Source organism: Ostrinia furnacalis, unplaced genomic scaffold, assembly GCF_004193835.3.
Source record: "Ostrinia furnacalis isolate ACB-3 unplaced genomic scaffold, ASM419383v2 OfSCF1700, whole genome shotgun sequence".
NCBI classification, from domain to species: domain Eukaryota; kingdom Metazoa; phylum Arthropoda; class Insecta; order Lepidoptera; family Crambidae; genus Ostrinia; species Ostrinia furnacalis.
Window position 1 is genome coordinate 370,781 of NW_021131939.1, and position 24,210 is coordinate 394,990.

Consider the following 24,210-nt stretch of genomic DNA (forward strand, 5'->3'; position numbering starts at 1 on the left):
AGTTCACGACCATAGCCAGCGCACGCGATTATACTCGTAACTCGTGCCAACCGGCGTTGCAGTATTTTAGAATTAATTAATTGTGTATCCAATGCACTAAAGCACAATACATACCTTTGGTATTCGTCACTGCAACTCTACGTTGCCGCGTTGGCACTTGCAACAAGTAGGTACCTACAAGGTACTAAAATGGGTAAATGCCGACAATGCAGAAAATTAAATGTTCACATAACCCAAAAAATCTCGTTTGTATTGATAGCCTGGAAAAGTAAGATTTTAAGGACAGTAATAATGTATTTAACCCTTAATCCGCAGATCTCATTTGGCAAATAGAGCTTATCAGTAGATAGCTGAATCAAAATCTCATTGGCCATGCCAAATATTTTGTAGGTCCTTAGTCTGTGCTATGGTGTAGAGTTTGTGAAGTTAGGAAGTGAAGCATGAAATTTGATAACTTTTTCACAATGCGAGTCAAATGGTATCGTCTTGGCAACATTTTACATGAAAAGTTTTTGGTGGGATTGTTTTAACACCTAAGTAAATAAATGAGCGTTACGTAGGTGCGGCCCTAGGTTTCTTAACTAAATTGTGGTAGGATAAATGAGTAGGTACCGCTGTTATAGATGAATAAGGCCAATTAAGCCAACATTCTTGAACATTTTCGCGTCGATTACCTAAGTGGTTTCCAGTCTAAATTGTTATAATTTCAAGTATTACGTGTTATAAATTATTTTTGTTGCAGCATCGTCCCTGGGAGCCGCTATTACTATGCCGATCTGCGGTTTTCTCATCGCACACTTTGGCTGGGAATCTGCCTTCTACTTCACTGGTAAGGATGTTATTGTTTTTACTTAAACTTCAACTCTGCTTTGAGACAATAATGTGAGATGAAGCTGCCCATGAAATGATGAAACTCAGTTTGATTGAGCGTTTTATCGCACATCGAAGCTATTATTTAATATCAGCAGGACCAAAATAGTTATGATTATACAGACATGAATTTCATGTTGTTGCCAAGTTGCAACCATAGCAAAATTAATTTCTTTTTGGCAAAACAAAGTTGATGACGTAGGGATTCAACTAATACGTAGCGTCGCGATACTGGCGACCTTCAAGATTTTGTGAGAGAATTTGCGATGTTAATGGCATTTTTGATGCGATCTTTGGCTAGATCGATAAGGATCAAGCTTGAGGCACGCCAAAAGATCATTTCAGAAACATTGGCGCGAGTATACTGTGCACCTATTTATACATAAATATTGACCTTCACGTCATTAGCTGATGGACTTAAAAGTTAAGACCTCTTGAAACATAACCGTGCCGCGAAACTGATTCTCCACAATTCTTCTCTATATTCTGATAGACACATCCTTGTGCTGTCGTTCTTCACTGCGCGTTTACTTCCACGATTGGCAATCTTGGCATGACATTGTGTTGCATATCTTAATTTGTAGGCCATGCCTGCAGGGTTCCTAACAATCATGCTACTACCACAATATTATCCTGAATCCTCGATTATGCTGTCAATCTCATGTCGACCTTTGGATCTTGGACAAGACATGATAATGCCTTTCCGGTATTCCGCTGTCAAATTTCCATGTTTCCTGTCAACGTTTGCAAATTATTATGTGCCTAATTATTACCTACTTAGTGTGGATATATGTAGATCTAAGTAAAATAATGATTTGTTCGAGAATGTTCACATGTAATGTATTTGTTTATTTGTTTTCATTTAATGGACAACGGTGATAATATTAAAAGAAGTTGTATTTAACCCATCATGTGCCATAGTACCCACCCACCCTACAGGGAATCCATACTGTTAGAAATTTTAAAGTAATTAGATTAGCAAAAATCGAGGTGTGGAAGACGCTGATCAAGAGAGAGACTGCCTTTGAAGTATTCTTAAGTGGTTTTCTCTGATGATAATATTGAATAATCTCCCACAGGAATAATCGGCTTGATGTGGTCTGTGGCCTGGTTCGCGGTGGTCTACGACACTCCCGCGCAACACCCTCGCATCTCGGAGGCTGAGAGGAACTTCCTTATGAAGGCGCTGCCACAGGACAACAACACTAAAGGGGTAAGTCATAAGAGTCAGTACGTCCATGTAGGTCATGGACCTTTGGCACCTTTCTATAAAACCGGGGGAATGGGTTTTTATTCAAAAATGATGACCGTCTTTACAGTCGGTAACAGCACATAAGACTGCGCCGTGAACGGTGCTACGCTTTCATGGAAGCTTATATTTGGCACGACACTTTTAACGTTCTGTAATTTGCTGTTTTTAGTGTGCCAAGTAAATGTATTTTCTTTCTTACTTTCTAAAATTTTGTAGAAAAATAGCATATATTACAAAGAACATACGCAAGTTTTTACTTATGTGCTGTCGTCTGTACATAGCAATTAGCAACACGGTATTCTTCTTGGTTTCACAGAGAACACGTCAGATAGGGGAAACATTAACAATTAGCATTTTCTTTGTTATATCAAATAATCGAAATTGTACAGCTGTTCAATCAAATGGCAATGCCAGATTTTGTATGGAAAGTGGCGTCTTTTATTTTTCGCGCGGCCATCGACCAAACTTTGTTTTTTGATTACAAAATAGTGTAATAAACCAAACTTACTATGGCATGTATACCTCTAAACTCAGTCTGAACTGAGTTACGAGCATTAGAAGTTTGATGATTTTCATACTAGATTTGCTTTTTGTGCGCAAGTTTTGTAAGAAATTGCAACAAAATATTGCGCTATTTTTTTATTGCGCTGATTCTGTTTCATACTGATGTCTGGAGCCGTTAATGGATGATATTGTTTGTTTACACATACAATCTCACTATTTTGTTGCAATTTCTTACAAAACTTTGCGCGCAAAAAGCAAATCTAGTATGAAAATCATCAAACTTCTAATGCTCGTAACTCAGTTAAAAAAAATATTGCATAAAATATAACTTACCGGCATCATTTTTTATTTTCTGTAGCTTTTCGTTATTTGCTTTTTCAAACAAAGCAAACTCCTTAGCGTGCATTGATTTCAAATGATTTATTAATGACGATGTTGTTCGGCCCTTTCGCGAATATGTTTTGTTACATATTTTACATTGCGATTTCTCCCGGTCGTTGTCCACAGGTTTGAAATACGTCCAAATTTCACTTTGCGTAGGTGTTGGCATAGTTCACTTATCCAAATAGTAAATAAAACTTTACTTAAGGTTCGTAATACGAATGAAGGTATTACGTATTACGTTAAACAATACAGTTAGTTCAGTTCTTAACAAAAACCACAATAAAATCAAACGTACGCTTCAGTTCTTGTCACTTGTCACAACTACTCACTAGTAATTACAACAAAACAATAGCAAGACGCGCCACCGTCACCGATTCACTGAGGTCCAAAAACAAAAATCATTGCTTTCCTATTGGTCAATCAACACATTCGGTTGACGCGCGCCACTCGCCGGGACTGCCCCTTTCTTTCTTGTCGCGACCTGCTACAAATCCGCATCCGCATCAGATCCTCGTCGATTTATGCGGATGCGGATGCGGATGCGGATGCGAATGTCAAAATCAATGCGAATGTTCCGCATATGCGGATGCGGATGCGAATATTCGCAACATCCCTAGTGGGGAGGTCGTTTCTTCTTTTCCGTTTATAATCAATTTGTTATTTCTTATTATTGCATGCTGCCCGTTTCTTCTAGCGGCTTGTAAAGCTTGATGTAATTTCCTCCTTTCTTGCAATGCTAACGGGTTTAAATATTCAGTGACGTTATAACCTACTTCTTTCAAATATACAGTGTGTCCGGGCATGTAGTGATCAAACTTTAAGGGCGTAATCTATGGACAATTTTATCGATGAAAATACTTCAAATTTGGGGNAAAAAAAAGACGCCAATTTCCGGCATTGTCTTTTGAGTGAGAAAGTCGTGAAAATCACCATATTTTATGAAATAATACACTAATCACTATAATGACCATATTTATGAGTAAGTATCTAATTAACATTGGAGTTGCAAAAAAGAGATTCTCCCACCGGTTTTGTATCGCAAAGATATGACGCCACTTTTTCGCCAAAATCTGTCCACATCCTAGGCTATTTTTTCCCAGGTGTTTTCTTCAAATTAATCATGTTAATGTTTAAAAATCGTAACCCAATGTATTTAGAAGTAATTATCTAAGTACTTTAGTAACGAGCATGTAGGTTAAGTAGGTACCTACCTACATCCTGTTGCTTGAATACCTAGTTGAATTTGATTTTGTAAAAGGGCATCGACTCATTCTGAGTAACTTGTGTTTTATTCAATACTAATTGGTAATTTATGTCCAAAGTTGTCTGTGCTAGCACATAAAATAAAAATAAACAACTCATAAAAGCTATACTCAAAATATGTATTTTTATTCGGAAAATGATTTGCATGTTTCGCTAGCGACTGCACCACACGCATAAACAACTTATCACCTTGAAGACGCTGCCAAAAGCTTCGAATTCAAAAAGAAATCGCGTTCTTGATGGGTTGCGAAATGAGGTCGCAGGCGCATCTTGCGTTTTGCAAAATAAATAAATTGAAGGTTGTTTATAGAAATTTTGAGTAATTGAGAAGGTAGTCTTGAAGTTTATACCACTGCAACTCCTGTAAAGGTACCGATGACCTGATGAAGGTATGGAAGGCGCTGGATGCGGGCCGCTACCAACTGTGCGATGTGGAAGTCATTGAGCTAATGTTTAGCAGTGGACGTCCTGTGGCTGAAATGATGACGATGATGATGAACTTTTGTAAATCTATGGAATACAGCCAGTAACAAAACATGGGTGAAGATTGGAGTATGGTTAAGCTGTACCTATTAGGATTTAAATTCACGATAATTCATTGTACGACAGCACTTTAGGCCATTTTTTATTGCAAACTAAGGGTTAAGTATTAAGTAAAGGTATTACATTTTAGGAGGATGACGATATTTTTCCTAGTCCAATACGCTACGGGACAGTCCACAATCGCGTTTAGTACCTTATCAATGATATATTAATTTCATTTGCATAAATAAAGACATTATTGCCATTGGTTCTGACCAATGGCAATAATGTCTTTATTTATGCAATTCTTATTTATTCCTAAATACTTTATGGTTATTACTGGATTCACCTTGCAAGGAGGAAATGAATTTTATCACTTCTGTTGCTGTTGTAACTACTAGATAAATAAATAAATATATACGTTTAAAAACAACATGTAAAACTGGTACAATTTGCGTTAATACATAATTAAGTAGTCTATTGCAATAGTTACATTGATTTCATAATTTGTCCTTTTTAACTTTTAGTTAGAAAAAAATATTCATGTCATGTTCATTTGTGCTCATTGAGATTAAAAGCAATTAAGTTTTTTTTAATTCTGTTAACACTTTGTATGAAATATCGTTTTCATTCTAATAATTTAGTAATCCGTTGGCTCGAATTATTGGAACAGAATTCGTCACGTGTCTATCCAATGCGAGTGATTGCTAGATCCACATGATTCTTGCAATTACTATTGTGGATTCGTGCATTCATATAAGAAGAAAATTATAGCAATTATTTAGTAAATTATGTTCTAAGTAATATTATTGTTATAGACCTGTCGAGACTGTATGAAATTCTAATTTTCAGTTGCAGTTTTAAATATTTTAGTATGCCGACTGTACCTAATAAAAATACATTTTGATTCATGAAGCTGTCATAAGCGCTTGACATGGCATTTACTCAGATTACACAATATCCCCTTCTCCATCTGTTGCATGGCATAAGCCTGTGTCGTTAAGAATGGTTTAATCACTGTTGTGGTGATTACTTGACTTATGGTATCCCCTAGATGGGGCAGAGGGCATCTACAACAGTCCTCCATTGCGTTCGGTCTTGAGCTTCGCGTTTGATCTCGCTCCAAGTCTTGTGTATGTGTCTTGTGGTGATGAGTTCTCAATGATATAATTATTGTTCACCAGCACATGCCAGTCCCCTGGAAGAGTCTGATACTGTCAGCGCCGGTATGGGCCATCATAATCACCCATGGCGCCTCGGTGTTCGGATACTTCACCGTGGTCAACCAGCTGCCCACCTACATCGAGAGCATCCTGCATTTCAACATCAAGCACGTAAGTATTTTTTTTTAGTTTTTGAATCGAGCATGTTTAAGGGTTAACTTAGCACGTGACACGAGGAGCTTGTATTAGTATTATGTATCTTATTTTTACAAGAGATTTTGGGTTATTTTCCGTCACCATTTCCTATGGTATCGTTGAGCATAGATTTTCATTTTCTATTTTAAGCAAAAGAAGACAACTTGTATACCAAATGATTTTCAAGTGAGTATTTTAAATTAAACTTAATAATCCATAAAAAAAGTTGATGTAGGCTTTTAGTCTGAAGAGATAATCACAATTTCCAAAAATAGACATCGTAAACATTTTTTGTTGCATGGTTACTAAAAGTGACACATTTCCTGTACAAGATTATTTAAATTGGACACAGTGAATTCACAAAACAGGTTGTGAAGTGTGTATGCGATATAAAAATAGGTTTAAAAATTAGCATTTGCTTAGAAAAAAATGATTAACTTGTCATGCCATGTAACGGCCGTTCCACTCTTGCTTTATAAATATCCACATTCATTCAGGTCTATTTTCGGCCCAATTTGTTGATCTCATTCAATCACATGGACAGTTTGTCAGATTTTTTGCCAGCATGTTGTTAAGTGCTCTAAAAATGGAGGGAAAGTGTCGTACCGCTACTCTCGATTCAAATTGTCAATATCGGTAGTAAACTGTGATACATTATCGTAGTAACTTTATCGAATTCATTCATAGACCGGCTCCGGAAGAGATAAAAAATTATAACACTTGCGCTCTGACACAATTCGCGTCAGCGTTTATTGCAACCCTAATTGCAACGCAATAAGGCTCATGTCGTCGCGCGAATTTAGACGCTTGCACGAGAGTAGGGTGACCAAATGACTATTTAAAAAGTTAGGCTCAGATGCACTGTTATTTAGCTAAGCCTAATTATTATTGTTTCTTAATGCTTGTTAGTATTTTTATTACATTTCAATTAGGTTTCTGTCGATAAAAAAGCAAGTTGTTCTTTTGACTAATGTGGTCAATCCGGTTATTATATCATTCAAGGCATATTGGTAGGTTATTCACCGGTGACAAGACTCTTATAATAATAATCAATTAATCACGGGTCGTGGTCGTGGTAGAACCAACAACACTTGTTACCGTGGTAACAAGTGACTTCAAAACGTATACCACGGTGCGTCGCCGTCTCGTACCTTTCACGCTTCGGTATCGTTGCGTGGTGTCGCCACTGGTTTGACTTTCGTTGCGAATGATGCGATTATGTTGAAAGATTTCAAAGTTTCTTATTGGTCAATTTATATTCTTCGACGTATAATACTCGTATTAGGTTTTGGCACGTATCTAGTAGTGTTAGTAGTTTTTACAGATATTGATAATGGATAGCAACGGATATGCGAACTAGATATGAGTGCGTAGTAGAGAAACATGAGAATAAGATAACTATTTTATTTTTTTAAATTATACATTATATCGATTTACTAGGATATTATATGATAGGTAAAAAAATCCCTACCGTAAATTATAGTACATAGTATTACTAAGGATACAAATTCTTCGATACGTATGTAAGTTAATTATCAGATTAATAATTGAAATTCAATGATATAATGAACCAAGGTCTGATAAAACTAACAGTTTTTGCAGTGTGAAGAAAAAACAATCCAGTTAATAAAAAGTTTTAAGTGAATGTCAATTTTAATTTGACATTGTTCTTACTTCATTACGTGTGAATAGTTTTCCTTATTTATTTTTCAAACTCGACAACAATAGCAATACGTCTGCTCACTTTACAACGTTACCAATTAGTTAGGTTCCTTCGACAGCGTAGATGCTAATACGTGATCTTTATTGCTACACGTGTATCCGCGCATGCGCGTCCTGTCCGTAAAATAATACTTGGAAGGGTATTGTTTACCGATAGCATTGATTAATGTTAAACACATGCCGGATCTTGGTGCTTTGAACTTCTCTATTTATTCAAGACCTTCCAGAAAGTTTTATAACTAGATTTATCATTTTATTTTGTTCATAACAAAGTCACAGTCATATAGTACCTACCTACATACAATTTTGAACTCATCTAACCTGTGATGCTCATAAAAATAGAATAATCTAAAATTAAAACATACCTAGCACCTAAATAATTCCAAGAGAATAATTTAAAGTGCCCGGTGTCTAATACCAGTATTCGCCTTCGACACACTGGATATATCCAGATATGTCTGGTTTGCTTTGTCCTTGTCTGTAATACATTAGAATATATTTGAATTTCTATTAGAGTGACCAACTTGATCTAATAGATATAGATCTCACTGATACAATAAATTCATTATTTTGAAGTTAATATTCGTTATAATTGAAATGTGCTCCATAAAGTGATATTGTGATAGCTGAATCCTATAATAACCCTTACTTACCTACCTGTTTTTTTATTTGCAATCTGTGGGTACTTTAGACGTGATATCTATATATATAAAAATGAAACCCGTTTCGCGTTGTCACGGCATCACGTGTGAACGGCTGAACCGATTTCGATAATTCTTTTTTTTAAATGTTTGTGGAAGTCCAAGGATGGTTCTTACGGAAAAAAATATTAAGAAAATCTCTACGCTAAGGCGGTACGAAGTTCGCCGGGTCAGCTAGTAGTCAATACATATTTAAATTTTTTATTCAAAATAAAAAAAAAATATTTTGACTTAACCAATTAATTACTTCTTACAAATCGTCAAAAACTTTTAAAGAGGCTTTTTGTTAAATGTCTCATTATTTCACTCAACAGGCTTTCCTGAATATTGTATTATGACATTTAATTGGATGTGGATTTTCTCAATATTACAATATTACATATCTAATAAACAAAGTTGCTTTAAAAACCCTGTTTTGTACAAAAACCATTTTTATCTTTTGATCTGTAACATGATATTAACAAATTCAAACAATTTATGTTGATTTTTGTGGCGATAAAATTCGAAAGTTAACTTTGTGAAACGTTATTACTTAATCTTGGATATGTAAAAGAGATTTGCATCTCTATCTTGGTGCGTTAGGTCTCATTTCGCTTTGTCCCTGAAAGGATAAACAAGCATAACGCAAGTCTCTTACCCTATTGCATCAGCCACTACTGGACTGCCTCAGGTTTTATAGCAGGTGAGCAGGTTGCCACACCTCGGTTGATATTCTGCATGCCAGTATTTTTTTGCATAATAAGTACAAAATATTGTTTTAATTATTGTGATATAAATTTTATTTAAAAAAGGTTGCACTATTTTATACCAAAGAAGTTGTTATTAGGACTGTTAACCTTTGTGTAGTTGATCACCTACCATTTCATTTGTACAAATAAAAGACAAAAATAAATAAAATTAATGTGAGTTAACACTTCTAGATGCCTACTTTTCTAAAAATAAAAATAATCTTTGTTAATCCTATATTTTCTTATACAATATCATTTTCAATCGTCCATAGAATAATGGTAGAATATCAAATTATACTAATGTAAATTATAATTTTGCTAAGAACATGAATCTACGAGGCGTACAATGTTGCGTGCGCGCTGGCTTAGCTAAACTTTCGCTTGGCAACCCATTTTTGTTGCATTGCGATGTTCGTGATTATAGGCAGCTTGTCAAAATAGGTATCTCAAATAAAATCAGTGCTATTAAGATAATAATCTCAGTGTTCGTTAATGCATAAAATTTATTAATTAAAAATAAAATGTTACATTATGTTTTTTGCAGAGATGATAAATCTGTGAAACTCTCTAATTCTGAACTTTTTCGGTTAGAAACTACTAGTACCACAAAAACTGAACCAGAAAAAGTATGAAGCGCAAAATCACCAATCTCAATAAATAAATTGTGTACCTACCTACTTAACACAAGAATACCTAACGTAAATTCATTTGCTTTTGTATCGCTTAGGTCCCTTTATCGAAAATAAGAAAAAATATTGCAAGGTTGCGGTATTCCAATCCTTAACTGTGTGAGCGTTTTATGATTTATAGCGATATACTCGTACTTGTAAGCTTCAATGGATTCCCCGTGGTAACCTAAATACTGTTATGGTGACATGTAGTTAAATTGATAAATGTCAAACCGTAGATAAATTAAACAAATTTACGCAGACACAAAAATGTGCTTAAAAAATATGTATTTTTCTTTCGGCACCATTGTGAGTATTGTGACTTGTGTTAAATAAGAGTTATTTTCATGTAAAATAGTATAATAAATAATAAAAATAATATAAATAACATTGATAACAACTGTTATGAGAAATGACTAAGGCCACGCTCACTCAGCGGCGCAGAGCAGCTGGTTGAAACAGGTTTTGGCGAGCACTTTTTAGTTCACTTTAGGCAAGGAAATCCTCAATGTGCCTACATAAACAGAGGAAATGGCTATAACAATAGTTGTGGTAATCCAAATAATGTAGTCCATATCTATCCATCCCTCTCACACTAACACAAAGGATGATATCACTATGAACGAAAGCGACTGTCAAATTCGTAAATACAGAAAACGAACGGGAATTATTTATAAATAATGCAATAAGCATTTGCGCTGTTATTAGAAAAAAATATCAGATAAATAATAAAAAAAAAAACGACCGGTCTTCTTAAAATAAAAATGTTTGGTCGCTCTAGCGTCTTCATAAACATGGTATAGCGGCCAAGTTTTTTTGCAACACAAGCTGAATCACAAGTTTAATGCTTATCGGCGCGGCGCCTGTGCCCGATACAAGGCTAAACAACTTTTTGAGTACAGTCACCGACAGCCGACAGTTGTGATATAAGAATGTTTAGGCAGAAATAAAATCCCTGAAAATTGAAATATTTAGTTACCCTAACTGGCTTCTAGAACCATAGCTTAGCAACGGGTTTTTTGCAACACTCAATCGCGAGTTTACGATCGCTCGCGCATGCGTCCGACAAACGAGGCTGAACAAATATTAGTACAGTCGACGATTTTTTTTAAATTTACAGATTAATGTTATTTATTTACAATTTAAAGATTTTTACTATGAATTACTACGAGTGTCGACGATTTAATTAACATTTAAAAATAACATTAATATTAAATCATTTATGTATTTTATTTCTAACTGAGTTCAGAATTGATTTAGTTGCAAAATTTAAACTGTATTTAATTATATTAATCCGATTTTGGTGGCTGTCATCGACTGGCATAAGTGTGCAAGCTCCAAAAATATTAAAAAAAAAAAACAAAAAAAATATTTTCTACAATGCCGTTTAGTTTTTTCAAACCTTGATAAAATATTCTTTATTTCTCGGACAAAAATTTGGGAACCCTACATTACAACCGACCGCGCCCATACATGAGGTCGAACAATCACAATCGGCACTTTGGCAGCATATCAACGACAAATGTCAGTGACCACTTCAGAAGCGATTCTTATCGAGCTAGTCACTTAAGCTGAGTTGCACCACCTAACTGTAGCAGTAACTATAACGATAACCAGCGTTTTTTGTCTGGAGTTTGACAGATTTTTAACGTTTGTCAAAGTTAAAGTAAAATGGTGCAACCCAGCCTTAGTTTAGTATTCTGACCAAGCGTCTTGGTTTCTATTGTAATCGTTTTGTAAAGGAAGGTCATCGCTAGTACAGTATTTGAAATGCGCGATCTTGCATTTTTTTATCAATTTTAAAAACTAGGCACTTTTTATGGGTTAACCAAACAGCAAAAGTCTACTGATAAAAAATATAATTCAAAAGCATATGAAAATCAAAAAGGAGAATGAGCTATATTAGATTTGAAGTTCCTAATACCTTTGAGAATTAGTTAATGGAATGTGGAAAATTATTTGTGGAATGTCCAGCCTATTAGGTAGGTAGATCAATCTAATAAAATGTGTGCTGCTATAAATATAATTTTCCTTATAAGTTTAATGATAACAATCGATGTACCCTCCTAAGCTCATCCCCTATAAAAGTGTAATAAAACTTGACGCTCGTCCGTCCTAGTCGACCTTAATTATAATGCATTTTTCTGCCCATCCAGACGCAATAAAACGTGCGCGCCCGCCGCTTTATAGGCACAGACAACACACATCAGACTATATACATTTTTATTGCAAAATAACTTTTATATCAACTGCATAAGATCCTACTGTGATTAGCTTAACGTGCTATCGCCTGAACGTATCTTTACGGTCCGTCGCTAGGCGACTTTTCCATAGCCTTAGTAGGTACAATCAACAACACGTTAGTTTAATATGGCGAAATGTGGCGACTGTGTACTATACTACAAAGGAATCTCTGAGAAGGAAAAAACATTGTTAATGTCCTATTTTAACCGCAAATGGTTAACCACAATGTGTTACTACTACATATTAGTGACAATACCTAGAGAAAACAGCTCAGTTATTTATGATTATACAACGTAAATTGCAGTAGGTATTGTCAGCGCCAATGGGCAAGCAATAATGCGGACACACCCCCAGGTACATTGAGCTCCTTGATGGCAAAGTATAATCTTGAGATCACTGCAACGGTTCAGTAACGATACCCCCTTGCCCCTTATAAAATATTTCAACTTCTATTGGCCCAGGTAAGTCGCCAAGTCTTCTCAACCACCAATAATCCTAGACTGCATCTTACTTGACATCAGGTGCGTTTGCGGTCAAATACCTGCTTTTTTCTGCAGAAAAAATGACGGAACTACTGCATCCTTCCCCTACTAAGATGCTCCTCATCCGGTTCACAATGCAACACTTGCACCATCCCAAACTGGTCCAAACCAACTTGCACAAGTGGAGGAAGCTGCTCATAAACGATTCAGGTCGCAGGGCGCAATTTACGAATTGACTGCCCATTCAGACATTAATACCATGGAGGAATTATGTTTCATCATAAGCAATATCAAGAGATTATGCCAATGCTCACAAATGATTTCGTAGAAATGATAAATATTCTTTGAGAATAGAGGCGTTTTTTTGGAAATTCTGCGGTTCAGATGTAAAAGGGTTTCTAATATCATGGTATGCAGCAGCTCAGGTAATCTTAGTAAAAAAATAAGATAAAGTTACTGTCTGCCAGTCGCAGGAAGTGACGCATTGACTAAACATCTCCCGCCCCCAAAACTTATGTAATGAATAACGAGTACTAAGACCATGTGCCAATTGTATAATGCTGACCTTGAAGCACAATGAATCCTATTAAGCATGCAGAAGCCCTTTACTGCTGTCAGTGCGCACTTAGCAATTATTTCGTGCTGAACCGGCCTTGGTAACATTTGATTTATTACCATTCGAAGGTCGTAGAAGGCGTGTAGCGAATTTGGAAGAAGAAAAGTCCTTTGAAAGGTCCTTTCTTGCATATTTCATTGAAACAGACATCGATGAATTACGACAAGGAAAACAAAAGTGCCGCCAGAATAATTCATTGCAAGGCTTTCATGTGGTAAATCAGTGGAATGAGTGAGTGGGTTGTTGTCGAGTGAGTGACAGTGTTCTTTTTCAACTAAGACAATAGTTTGTGGAGAGGCCTCGACTTTGAACTTGTACAAGGCTTGTCAAAAACTTAGTATAAATAATATTACATACGAATTTGCACAAATTGTGTAGGTATTTGTAGCTATGAATTACTAGAAATATAGAAACTAGGTATTTATTTGTAAATTTAAAGAAATTAGGTAAATTATCCTGTTCGAGGTAACCGTCAACGGTATTAAATAGTTTGCAGTAGAGGTACCTATGTTAGATAGTTAACTTTAATCTTATTTCCTTGCACTCGTACGACAAATTGTCGTGTAAATATGATTAATTTTCATTAATTATCACGGAACAGAGAACCGGAATCTCAGCGCACATTTCTTCCGCTTGTCCACGGAAACTGTCAAGTCTCTTATTCTCAGTAAACACAAAAGACATTACTACAATAACACGGGGTTTCTCTTCCCTTGACGTATTTTACAAAGTAAAGTTTATAATATATAATATATAAATAAACCTGAGGCTTTGACAACCTTTAAAGTACTTTTTTTGATTTGGAAAAAAGTCCTCTCAAATCGTTTTGTGGGGCGCTTTTTTACCTTTTGCAATTTAATTTTCATTTCGGTTATTTATGAGGTAGTTAGTCTTGTGATCTTGTCTCAGTGCGTAACCAAAATATTCAAATTGACAGCAATAAAAATAACGATCTAGCTGAATTCTGCGCGCATCCGTTTCCAAGGAATCGTATCAGTAATGGCGAAGCACGTTGCTGACCTCGTATCGGTCGTAACGTCTGATGGCATGTGTCATGTTATGGTACAGACAGCATATTTAATCCTAAACTTGTTACATCTTGTACGAAGTGATATTTTGGAACAAAAATGTAGGATCGTCTAATGTGCTGTTGACTGTACCTATAAATAAATGTTACTTAGCATTTATAGCAAACGCTTTCAATTTGACATATAGGTAGATAGGTACTTTCCTTCCATTTGAATGCAATTAAAAACCCAGTTAACGAATTGTCCCGTTATCGATTTTCCCAAGTTAAAAAATAACTTGGAATTCTTGAATTACCAATTCAACTGTAGGTATGGCAGAAGGTAAAAGCACTGCAGTGTAGCAATGAAAAGGTCAAGAAAAAAAAGTCAGCAAATTATTGTGTGCCTTCATCATTTCAGCCACAGAACGTCCACTGTTGAACATAGGCCTCCCCCAATGATTTCCACATCGCATGGTTGGTAGCGGCCTGCATCCAGCATGTCTTATGTACCCCAAACCCCGACAATGGGTTCACAGATTGGTATTCAATGAACGAATGCCATCATGCCTTAGCTTTCGGCGAATGACCAAGTAACGTCACATGCTCGTGGCAATGACGAGATTTGCATTGACCGCCAAATAAACCTCTAGCCTTTTAAGCTTCGCGCAAACCAATCATCCTAAGGCCGTATTTATATAAAGTTAAACCGCTTTACACCTTTATCTCCGACTTTATGACTGCTAATGATACTCGCACTTAGTTTGTTAGAAATTTAATTGTTTTTAATACAATAATCTCACGGTCATAAAAATTTCACGTCGGTGGTTTTCAATCATGCTACATTATTGGAAAATTTCCATGATGACAAAGATGGCTTCAAGTTAAATAGGGATCTTAGGTTTGATTTCGATTAACAAAAGGATACTGACTAAACTAGGAAACATGCAGTGAAAACTGCATAGTGTTTTTTAATTTATTCATTTAACAAATTAAATGTCGATTTAAAACATAACATTATTTATTAGTGTCGCCGCGCCGTCTTAATTTAATACCCATAATTAATTTTAATTCATACTTATTATTATTATTACTGACATTTACAGAATTTCACGAATATAATAATTTAATTATGGACATGTATTTTTAATTTGTTATCCAATTAATTTGCATGTATTACATTTTTAACACTCAAGTCTTCGACCATGTTGAACTTTATTGAGATGAATAAATCAACAACCCCTTAAGTATGTGCTGTTGTCGCCTATTCTTATATTGATGTTGGCATCTAAACACAGGATAGTTACCTGTATAGTTGTACATAGATTCCATGGTGCGGGCTCGCGTAAACTAAGTAATGGATTAAACCTTGAAACAAAAATAAGAGGATGACAATGCAAATGACTTAAGTTATATACTTTGTGAGTTTTTGTTATTTTTAATTATTATTATTTTTTAACATCTTTTATTCATATTTTTTCCCAACAACAATGTTCTTTTATAAAAAGGGAAACCTTTCATTGGCTATACTATCAGTCTAAATCTTATAACTAATATTTTCAATGTATCGCTGTTGGTTTCTATAAAATAAATAAATAAATAAATAAATTAGTTATTACTGCTTAATAACCCTATGTATTAATCCTGGGGATACTAGGTAATAAAACTCAAAGCATGCGACAAGATAAAACTTCCATCATGATTCAGTTTTTATTACTATTGCCTTTTGTGAGATAGCGGTATGTCTTTCATAGGAAAATCACTTAGTAGATAGAGCTCGATGGTCGGTAATTATTAAATACTTCACAGGTAATAAAATGTGAACAGCATTACTGAGTTTTATTAATGTGCCTAAAGAAATAAAGAAAAATATTCTATTTCTTACTTTAAAACCTTTATCCTGATTCAATATTTTATCATAAAAATATGACCAGAAGACCAGCTACAGGCTGCAAGTGTTTTGGCGAGACATTCCTCGATGCGCACCCAAGGCGCACCTAATGAAACGCACCTAAACTATTCCCTGTAAAGATTTTGAACTTTATGTTTACTAAAATGTATAAAAAGTACTTACCAGGGCAATATAACATAGATGCGATTCGAATAATAGTTTATGTGAGCATCATTTAGTGTGCCTCAAAATGGGTGCGCTTCGAAGAATTACCTACTTTGGCAAAGTTTTTTTTTTTCTAGCCAAGGCAGGTATTTGACCGCAAGTATGTAACTTCCCACGTCAGTCTTACCAGTCTTACGTCAAGTTGTTACACAATGCTTATCATAGTCATCGTGGTTACTTTAAAGCGATAATCTTGCTAATCGTTGAATAACTATTTTTCCTTACAACATCCTAATATAGGAAAGACGCATTTGAAGAATTAACGTCACACTACATCGTAATAGTTTACTGAATAAACAGAATACTTTGTAATACTGTGTATTTTTCTATTTTTCTTCGCTATTTGTCAGGCAAGTCAGGTTCCATTTTAGTGATGTGACACGAGGCTAACATAAAATATTAAATATCGATAAAATTAAATCCCCGAATTTCTCATTTCGAATTCATTTTTGGATCCTGTGCTTTTGAGGATAAAGGTTGATTTTTTCCTCAAGTTCAGTAATTGATTTGTATAATTTCTTCGAAATCGTCGCCTCAGCCTAACCTTACTTTATAGGCCGATGAGGCGAGGACATCTAGTGCTTAGGAATTGAAGCTTCACGTACTAGACGAGGTTGACTCATACTAAAAGTGATCGGCGCACAGTGTTTTATTTTGGCTTAGAAGCGGACATCCCTGTTTTATTAATTCAATCGTTAGATATTACTATTATGTATACAATTGATGAAGGAACTAGTAGTTGTATTTGTTTAGTTTCGAAGAAATATTCGATTTTGTGATTTTATAAAAAAAACAGTTTTAGAAGCATATTTTCTAAAAAAAATACATTAAGTCAGAATTTTGTAAATAAATTTACCTATCACTATAACGTCTATCTTTATGCAAAAATAAATGGTTATTGCTGCAGTAATTTAGGAATTATTTAATAATTTATGATTTTCAGAAAACATTTTTTTCTCCGTTGTTCTAGAAAATTGGCAGCTATATTTACTTTATATTGATGCATGGTATAATTATCTATAATACCTGAAAATATTACTTGCCTATCCCGTGGAAGTTGGAAGATATTTTAATTTCTATGAGTTTAGAAAATTTATATGTAAATAGGGTTGTCATCTGAATATTTTTTAGTTTTTTAAATGCCGTCCGTAACAATACGGTTTTAATGCCTTTGTTAGATAACTATTGAAATTCATTGCTTTTACCATTATTAATTTGTCTGGTCGAGTTTGATAATTATAGAGTTGGCCCTGTGGCGGCTTATTGGAAATCCTATCGTTTTCGAAACATCGATATATATGTTGCAGTCAAAACTCATAATCGATCAAAACCACTTTTGACTGCAAATTTCAGTTAATAGTGGTTTTGACCGATGGCCTTAGTCAATATTACTTTTGACAAATTTTTCTAGTCGTATCATCGAACTTCCACGGGATAGGTAAGTAATATTTTCAGGTATTATAGATAATTATATCATGCATCAATATAAAATAAATATAGCTGCCAATTTTCTAGTGTAACGGAGAAAAAAATGTTTTCTGAAAATCATAAATTATTAAATAATTCCTAAATTACTGCAGCAATAACCATTTATTTCTGCATAAAGGTAGACGTTGTAGTGATAGGTAAATTTATTTAACAAAATTCTGCCTTAATGTAATTTTTTTAGAAAATATGCTTCTAAAACTGTTTTTTTTATAAAATCACAATATCGAATATTTCTTCGAAACTAAGCAAATACAACTACTAGTTCCTTCATCAATTTTATACATAATAGTAATATCTAACGATTGAATTAATAAAACAGGGATGTCCGCTTCTAAGGGAAAATAAAAGACTGTGCGGCGCCAATAATAGTCAGGTCATAAAATTATCCTTACTATGTGATGCTCAATGTGTTACTTTGACTGTTTGTGTATTAGTACTTACCTACTTTTCTACGTAATAAGTGAGGCTCTATGGTGTGTACTTACTTACATTTACATGAAAAAAATATTGAAACAATGGTCTCCCTAATATGTATTTATAAATAATGAATGAGAGTTCTTATTCATTCTACTTATCAAATTAACATTTTGGTCAATAAAAGAGAAAGTAATTACACTTTCGACTAATCGTTTTAGGTAAGCTGGTAAAAATTAAGCTGAAATCATTCTAGCTGAACTCTAATTAAGAATCTAAGTAGGTACCTATAGCAAATACAAAATGTTTAGTGTCAGAAATAATCCTTGCGCTAGACTCGCCACGCTGACTCACGCCGAAGGCGAACGATCGGCGCCAAGCGGTTACGCGGAGATAATTGTTTGCCATTTTTATTATTATCTGCTTATAATTTGTCATATAAACCTGGGAATTAATGTGATTTATTAATAGACGCTTAATTATAATGAGTTCTTTGCTCGCTTCGCACTAGCATTAACATGAGTTAAGCGACAGGTGACAGATGTCGTAATTTGAATATCTTTGATATTTCATGATAAAAAAAAATTCTTGTGAAAATAAAATTATATTAGATTGTGTTCATATTATGTACAAACTTTTATTACTGGCCGTGCGTGGAGACTACATAACCTCACGATGATTATGTTGTACCTACTAAACTACAAAGTAGCACTATTCCAAACTAGACAGTCATTAAGTAAGTTGTGTAAATAAACCTTAAGAAATTCCTTAAATAAATAAACACATTTATTCCGTGTCAAGAAGCCTAGACACATACGTAAAATTCTTACTATCTTAACCATCCATTCCTGTTCTATTTGCCTTAGCGGCAGCACCCGCCGGCGAGGAATCCGCGGCGGCAGACGCTAATTACTATTTAATCTAGCCTGGCGCGACTCCCTAATACGCCGAGACCTGCTCAGGTTAACGCGGTTTTTAAAAATAGCAACACCTTCGCAGCTTCGCGAACTGAGGGAGGAGGGAAAGTTGTAGAGATGCTCATTTGTTTATCGATATCGAGGTCTCATTCCTGTTCTATTTTGCCTTACGGCGACAGCACCCGCCGGCGAGGAATCCGCGGCGGCAGACGCTAATTACTATTTAATCTAGCCTGGCGCGACTCCCTAATGGGCCGAGACCTGTGCTCAGGTTAACGCGGTTTTTAAAAATAGCAACGTCTTCGCGAACTGAGGAGGGAAAGCTTAGCTGTAGAGATGCTCATTTGTTTATCGATATCAAGGTCCCGTTCCTGTTCTATTTCCCTTACCGGCGACAGCACTTTCCGGTGAGGAATTCGCAGCGTCAGACGCTAATTACTATTTAATCTAGCCTGGCGCGACTTCCTAATGGGCGGAGACCTGCGCTCAGGTTAACGCGGGTTATAAAAATAGCAACACCTTCGCAAACTGAGGGACACTGAGGAGGGAGGAGGGAAAGTTGTAGAGATGCTCATTTGTTTTATCGATATCGATGTGTGTTGTAGATGCATCCTTCCTTTTATTTATTGATGGATTTTTACAAAATCTTATTGCCATAATGATGCTGATTTAATTCTATCATTATCTAAAGCAGTGCTAGTTAGATTAATATTAGCCGATGCTTGCCTAACGCCGCATGACTGACGATATAATGTTGGTAATTTATCGACTTCTCTTGCACATACTCGTTGAGCAGATAACTTGCTATGTAATCCTCAGAAGGCGCCGCTACGCCAACGCCCCTAATGCGATTCATTTGCAGGGCGACAGCCTCTTAAAATGAAAGCTTAACCATTTTCCCGTTACTAAGATAAATTCTATCTTATATGAAAGTACCTACATTATTATACTATGTCCCTACTAAAAGCTAAACTATACTAATGTTATAAATGCGAAAGTAACTCTGTCTGTCTGTCTGTCTTGATTTCACGCCTAAATCAATGAATCGATTTTGATGAAATTTGGCATAGAGAAATGAGTCGTTTGGTAGTTATTTATTAAATTTTTATTTAGGTTTTTGAAATAGGGACGCGCGCGATAAAGTTTTCAAACTTTCCGCGGGAAAAAGCTAGTAATTTCATAAATAGCATTTTCCTCAACAATTATCATTCAAGTTGATCTCAGTTCTATCCAGTTCAAAATAAACCAGCCAATATCTCGTAAATTAAAGGATGTGTGTTCAAGAGTCTACGCAACGCAACTAGCGTAGAGCCAAGATAATTTACTATGTAATCCTCAGACGGCGCCAGTACCCCTTAATGCGGGTAATTTGCAGGACGACAGCCTCTTTATAAATGTTGCAAACGAAAGCTCGGAATTTCCCGCTCTTCAGACGAATTGGTTGCGAAGTGAAAGCACACATGAGCTTTAATTAAGTTTTATAAATGACTTGCACCTATTTACGGGTATAACTCATTTACTGAGTGAGCGGATTGAAGATATTGAATCAGTTTTATAAATAAGCTAGTTGGTGAGAAGTAGTGTACTAGAAATACTTTTAGTTTAATCCGGTGTATTATCTAGAAAAAGTATACAAAATAGCAATCACTCAAAATGAGTCAAAATTACTCAAACACAAAAAAAGTGACATGACGTGTTGCAAAAGTCGGTAGGTATTTTAATTTTGTTCAAACAATAATTTTAATTGTGCTCTCAAAGAATTTACTGTCGTTAAATTAATTACCTTTAGCCGCATAAGTAGTCGTAAATGTGATAATCTTAAGTTGTGTAATCCGCATTTACAGAAAAAATGTCGTATGTCGTAGGTACCTACATAGTTTACGTTTTAGGAATCTTAACTGATTAACAAAGGATTTTCCTCAATCTTTTTATAACCATTGCTCTGTTTTCACGATTTTATTCGACTCAACTCTAGTGCTAGACATTGTTGTGTCTAGACATCATTTATTTTTATCTTCTGGGATTAGAGGCAAACGAGTTCGATATAATCTGCGCAGTGCATCTCTAGTTATTTGACTTCGTTCTTTTATCTTTCACACTGTATGGACTAGAGACAGTAGACCCTAGAAAAGGACCCTAAGTTACCATGTCGCATAAAATAATGGGATGAAATAGGGGAAGAAAGTTTGTATAATAAATAACAACTGATATTAGATTTTGGTTGGAGGCTCTTTAGAATAACGATAATATTAGGTACGAGGACAGTGACTCCATCGCGAAATTTTCTTGACTGATAGACCACAGAATACCACAAAAGCGTAGTTGCGGGATAAAATTTAAAATCGCTTTATAAAAAGCTTATAGCAGATGAGTTTCGTAAAATAACTTACAAAACAGAGTACCCTAACCTAGGTATTTCTTAAGAATGCTATCATTAATCCGCGTAATTCGCACACACATTGAAGGCGTTATTGGCCTTAATGATCTCACGCGCACTATCGGCGTTATTCATAATATGCGCCTGCGCGTGGGCGCTTGCTTAGTGCAAACATACCGCCGGAAATGCCTACTTATTGTCGTCGAGTGGTTAAACTTTGGAATCATTGGGTCATTTGAAAAGAAATAAGCCTATAAAAATATTTTAGTGACTATTTTTGCTATACAGGCGCCGATCACATGCCGTAATAAATATTCTCATTTTATAGTAAAGATAAACAGTAACTAATGAAGATAATGACATTATTTCGGATGTGAGGGGTAATGTATTACAAGTTTTCTTATCTAGAATCTAGATTTAGAATAGATCTCAGGTCAGTGGCCTTGCATCAACGTGCTGTGTCTGATGTACTGTTGCGATACAGACAGATGCTTCTACCATGTACCAATTGCCTAAGTAGGATTTACGAAGAACAAGCGAAACTAAAATAACAACCGTACAAGCAGTAAAGCCTCCCATAATTGTTTTACACTGTTAAGTGTTTAACTGCCGGTTAACTGATGGGCCATGTTAACGGGCAGGCCGTTCACCCATCCGACAGGTAATCAAATACTAACCATTAGTACCCAACTACCCAAGACACATCAAAGTAAACTTTGTGCACCTTAAGTGACTGGAATAAGTGAGATTTTGCATCAAAAGTGCAAGTTTAGTGACGTGTGGGTGCTTGTACATTCGCTAAATGATATCGACTCAATTTGACCCTTAGCACCTATGCCGTAGGGTAAATATTGTACCACCTATCTATGAGGTCCCGTTGCGTTGCGTATGTACTGTTTAAATCGTGCGTGCATTCAGAGATCCGCACTATTCAAATAAAAACAAATTGAAAAGTTTTCGAATGCCTTCTATCTATTCTTCTATCTTTCTCTTTATTGTATTGTCTTATAAGGTCAAGTTACTTCGTCTATATTCACTTCATGGCTTAGCCAACTTATCCCATACACCAGCTGTAGCCTGTGTAAGGTTGTTGCTTTTAAGGGTCCTCTTTACTTTCCCATACATACCCTTATAATATCTACAACTGATTCGCTACATTGAATGGGAGAAATCTGCAATCGTAGGTATCTAGGTACTTGTAAATCTCATTTAATTCTGTCCACGTTAATCTACAATTTGCCTACTGCAACAGTGCCAACAGTTCTCCACGTCATAGTTCTGTAAACCAAAATGTCAGAGCCTTTTTAAGGCGTCTTGCGCAAGCGTCAGCCGTTTTTATCGTCAAAGTGGCTCGACAATCGGTGCAATCTCGCGGAATCGTAGAGCAAGGCCGGTTCACTTTTTGCTGGCGATAATTGACGACAGCTGAAGATTGAAGAAGGACAGGTGTCTTGTAACGTTTTTTTATAATACCAACTCATGTATTCCATACTTTCTTCTTGATGAGGCGTAAAGGCAATAACTAGCTGTTCTATGAATGCTGTTGTTAACTGCATCAGGAGTTAGTAAGGGTTCGGACAAACCAACGCGATCACACCGCGATCAGCCGGCGTGCAGCGATGGCGACCAGACCTTAATGCATTGATCGCCATCGCTGCACGCCGGTTGATCGCGCTGGTTTGGCCGAACCTTAAATTCTCATCTTTTGTCTTCCACTGTAACTTCTGTAACCAGTGTGTAGATGCAACCAAATGTTGCCTAAAAATACTTATAGAATGTTCTCCTTGTCAACAGAACGGTCTGCTATCCTCGCTGCCTTACCTGGGCAAGTACCTGTGCGCGCTGGCTTCCTCCGTGCTCGCCGACCACCTACGCCGCAGCGGGCGGCTGTCCACCACTGCTGCGAGAAAACTCTTCACTGGCTTCGCTGTCGGACTGCCGGGTAAGTCTTGCTGCTAAGCTGGGTCCATACTAGTGAGCTTTGATCGCTCCGAAAGGTGTATGTACAATTCAATGTGGACGTGCCATGCTGCGATCAGAGCGCAGAGTGACTCCGGCGACTAATGTCCGTTTTCACCATCAATCCCTAATTTATATTTGTATGGCAACACATAACAGAAATTTTGTTTTCATAGGGGTCACTTAAAAATTAGGGATGGATGGTGAAAATAGGCATAAGTCAAGTTTTATCGCGAATAAGCGGAGCTTCTCTATAAAGTTTTCGGATCTCTTTCGCTTGACGGTCCACATTGTCGATAATGGACAATGGTCAACAACAATAGGTTGATCTACATTAAGGAAGCAATAAACATATTGGGCACCTATTAAAGATTTGTAAACTCATTCTGTTCGTTCTTCCCAACAGGCGTGATGATGCTAGCTCTGGTAGCTTACGGGCAGGAGCGCGTGTGGTCCATCGCCATCTTCACGGCGGCGCTTACCATTAACGGCGCTGTTACGGCTGGCTACCTCGGCAACGGGCTTGATATTGCTCCTAACTTCAGCGGTAAGTTTGACTTTCAGTCTGGACATGCCTTTTTTTTCGGGAAAAATATGCAAAAAATTGCATACAGGACCT

General features: G+C 36.0%; 1 protein-coding gene across 1 annotated transcript in view; it reads left to right on the forward strand.

The window, feature by feature from the left end:
• The first annotated feature begins 722 nt into the window (after positions 1-722).
• Positions 723-24,210, forward strand: part of LOC114353484 (sialin) — a 28,704-nt gene continuing 5,216 nt past the window's right edge. Inside the window, exons 1-5 of the mRNA XM_028305511.1 lie at positions 723-829; positions 1,950-2,083; positions 5,980-6,129; positions 23,427-23,574; positions 23,998-24,138. Coding sequence (XP_028161312.1) covers positions 769-829; positions 1,950-2,083; positions 5,980-6,129; positions 23,427-23,574; positions 23,998-24,138 — 634 coding nt within the window. The 5' untranslated portion in view covers positions 723-768. The remainder of the gene's footprint in view (positions 830-1,949; positions 2,084-5,979; positions 6,130-23,426; positions 23,575-23,997; positions 24,139-24,210) is intronic.